This window comes from Quercus robur, chromosome 12, assembly GCF_932294415.1.
Source record: "Quercus robur chromosome 12, dhQueRobu3.1, whole genome shotgun sequence".
NCBI lineage: Eukaryota > Viridiplantae > Streptophyta > Magnoliopsida > Fagales > Fagaceae > Quercus > Quercus robur.
In genome coordinates, this window is record NC_065545.1 from 40,602,172 (window position 1) to 40,605,641 (window position 3,470).

General features: G+C 38.8%; 1 protein-coding gene across 1 annotated transcript; it reads left to right on the forward strand.

Moving 5' to 3' along the window:
- The first annotated feature begins 939 nt into the window (after positions 1-939).
- On the forward strand, positions 940-3,130 carry LOC126709120 (pentatricopeptide repeat-containing protein At1g77360, mitochondrial-like). Its single transcript, XM_050409220.1, has 2 exons — positions 940-1,204; positions 1,368-3,130. The coding sequence occupies exon 2, from the start codon at positions 1,387-1,389 to the stop codon at positions 2,809-2,811; it is 1,425 nt and encodes a 474-aa protein (XP_050265177.1). The 5' UTR covers positions 940-1,204; positions 1,368-1,386; the 3' UTR covers positions 2,812-3,130.
- Positions 3,131-3,470: the final 340 nt, after the last annotated feature.

A 3,470-nucleotide genomic window follows, 5' to 3' on the forward strand; every position in this document is an offset into this window, starting at 1 on the left:
ACATTTCCTGTCACTACTGCAACAGTAGAAATAAGTTTTTCAGTAATGAAATATATAAAAAATGAATTGTGCAATCGAATGGGAGATCAGTGGATGAATGATTACTTGGTTGTGTATATTGAAAGAGATGTAGCTTGTAACATTGATAATGAGACTATCATGTAACGATTTCAAAATATGAAAACTCGTAGAAGACAATTGTAAACTTTATGTATTTGCGTTTTTTTTATTTATTTATTTTTTATTGTCAATATATGAATTTCTATTTTTATTAGATTGTGTAATTTATGCTTTTTAAGGAACACCTTGGAAAATATTCCTAAAGCCACCATTGAGAGATCATAATCATGTATGGTCGGGACCTGATTCATATAAGTGCATTTTACCCTTAAAAGTTATTTCTTTGATATCTTTTAATCTGATGGCTTGATTAATGGTTATGAATGATCGTTTTGATCGTTATAAAGGTCCAGAGTTAGGGTATAAGATCGAAAGAAGTTAGACACCTTAAGCTTGCCCAGCCATAGTTAGCCTTTATATATTGTTGTTGGATAGTGGTCAAATAGGATTTGCCTACTGAGCCTATATGAATGCGTGCATCATCTAAACCTTAGAGTTCGTCTACAAGTCATGTGAAATAGATAAACAGAAAGCAAGAGATAAATCATGTGAGAGGAAACCCAACATGTGAAGGTCAACAGAAGGTATTAGCATATGACATTTGTTCATGTGAATATAGAAGCATGTAAACATCCAAACATGTGAATATGAAAGCATGAAAAAATGTGAGCACTGGAGCATCCAAAAATGTTTTTCTTAATTTTGTTAATTTTAAAAATTAAAAAAATATCAAAATGGGGACAATTATTGGGAACTATTTGATGATGGAAATTGTCGGAAAGCCTAATTTTTTTTTTTTTTTTTTGAATGACAAAATTCAAATTAAAGTGGTGAAATGAATTATGATCAAAAAGTAAAATTATTTTTTTGGGTGTCCTTGACCTCGACGACCCAAAAACCAGTTGAGTCGCTGCACGGGGCAACAAAGAAACAAGAATCCATGAAATTCCAGTTACCCACCCTCACACTGAAGGACTCTGGTGACTGGTCTTCCAAGTTGGCTCCTAATTCTGAACTCAGTTCCCTTCATCTCCTCTTCAATTTCTCACCCCCTTCGATTCTACTGCAATCTCTCAACTTCAAGGTTCTCTCTCTTTTCCCCCTTTTCTCTTCTCTCTTCAAATTTGAAATTCCCATGGTTTCTTTACATTTTGTTTGTGTTTGTAAATTTTAAATAAAAAAATCTCCTAAAATTTTTCATCCAAATTAGCATTTCTTGTACTTTTTTTATATGACAATTTTTCTAGGGTTTTGTAAAAAACTTTAATGGAGGATACGAACGCCGCAACCCTAAAACCGGGGCGACTCCTACAGCAATTTCCATCTCATGTGGATTCTACTGACATCTCCTTAACCGCTCGAACCTTATGCGAAATCCTCACTCGCTCGTCTCCCACCGCCATTGAAACCGCTCTCTCCTCCACCGGAATCTCGCCTTCTACCGATCTCGTGTGCGAGGTGCTGAAATACTGCTACCATTACCCGTCCTCCGCGGTGAAGTTCTTCCGCTGGGCCGGGCAGCAGGGGACCAAGCACTCCACGCCGGCGTGGAACCTCATGGTTGACTTGCTAGGCAAGAACCAGCTCTTTGATCCGATGTGGGACGCGGTGAGGTCGATGAAGCAAGAAGGCGTGCTGTCCATCACCACTTTCGTGTCGATTTTCGGGAGTTATTGCAATGTGGGGAGGTTCGAGGAGGCGGTGATGAGTTTTAACGTGATGGATAGGTATGGGATTGAGAAGGATGTGATCGCTGTGAATTCATTGCTTAGTGCGATTTGTAATGAAGACAATCAGACTGCGAAGGCGGTGGAGTTCTTCGAGCAGGTCAAGGCAAAGATACCGGTGGATGGGGATACTTTCGCGATTTTGTTGGAAGGGTGGGAGAAAGAAGGCAATGTGGCCGAGGCGACTAGGACTTTTGGCGAGATGGTGATTAGTGTCGGGTGGAGCCCTCAGAATATGTCTGCTTATGACACCTTCTTGAATACGCTCGTGAGTGGTTCGCAGGTTGATGAGGCGATCAAGTTTCTTCAACTCATGAAGAAGAATAACTGCTTTCCAGGTTTGAGATTCTTTTCCACTGCTCTTGTTATTCTTATTAAGCAGAACAATCCGCGCAACGCAATGGCGTTGTGGGATACCATGGTGGGTAATGGATTGGTACCAAACTTGACAATGTACAATACCATGATTGGCTTGCTCTGCGACAATGATGATTTGGACAATGCAATTCGGCTCTTGGATCAGATGCCCTTCAATGGTGTTTTTGCTGATTCTTTAACTTATAACATGATTTTTAAATGTCTGATTAAAAGCAAGAAGGTTCGCGAAGTGAGTAACTTCTTTCGCGAGATGATCAAGAATGAATGGCATCCTACGCATTCTAATTGTGCGATGGCCATATCGATGCTTTTTCAAGGCTATGACCCCGAAGCAGCCATTGAGATATGGAACTATGCGACCGAGAACAATATCACACCTCTTGATGCGAGCGCGAATGCTTTGCTCCTTGGTCTTTGTAACCTAGGTAGGTTCTCAGACTTAAGGAGGTATGGCGATGAGGTGCTTGATAGAAGACTCAGTATATATGAATCAACAATGGAAGATTTGAAGAAAACTTCCTATAAGGAGGGTAGAGCTGCAAGAGATAAATTTGAGAGTCTTTCAAGAAGGTGGAAAGCTCGCTAGAATTCGTGGTGTAAATTTCTTCTTCTTTTGATCTGGTATTTACTTTGTTTTTAGAGTAATGTTTAAGTAATTGGATGTCCTTGAATGCAAGCACCTTTTCTTACTCTGTTTATAGATAAATAATCTACCTACTGATGTCTCATAACCCTGATATGATATCCTTGCATCAGACAATCTTCTACTGAAATAGCTGTCTTACCTTTTTCACCTTCTTCATCTCTCTCTCTCTCTCGCCCCTTCCATCTCTCTTTGGGCCATTCTCTTGTTTGTTTTAAGTTCTTATAGTTAAATATTTTCCCAGCTGGTTATGATCGGCTTACCTGGTCTGGTTTTTAAATTGTTGAGATGCTGCCATTGATTCTTTCAACTTCTGGAGCTTTTATTGCATTTTCATTTTGACCAACAAGAATTTAATTCTGCCAACAAAATTGAAAGTCTTCTTACTACTTTTGTGCATAATGGTCATGAGTTTTTAGTGTTGCTGGATTTCTTGTTGACATTTTTTAGTATGCAAAGTTGGTGCTTCTTTCTATTTGAAGTGATTTAGCCATCATGAATTTTTTATATATCTTATTTAGTGTAGAAAGAACAATGTGGTTCTTTTATGTTATTGCTCGTTTCTGTTTTCCAAGTTGTTCAGGTTCCACCTAGCCCAAACT

What these genes read in the sequence shown, in the direction of transcription:
- LOC126709120 (XM_050409220.1), top strand. Translation starts at nt 1,387, where the DNA reads ATGGAGGATACGAACGCCGCAACCCTAAAACCGGGGCGACTCCTACAG.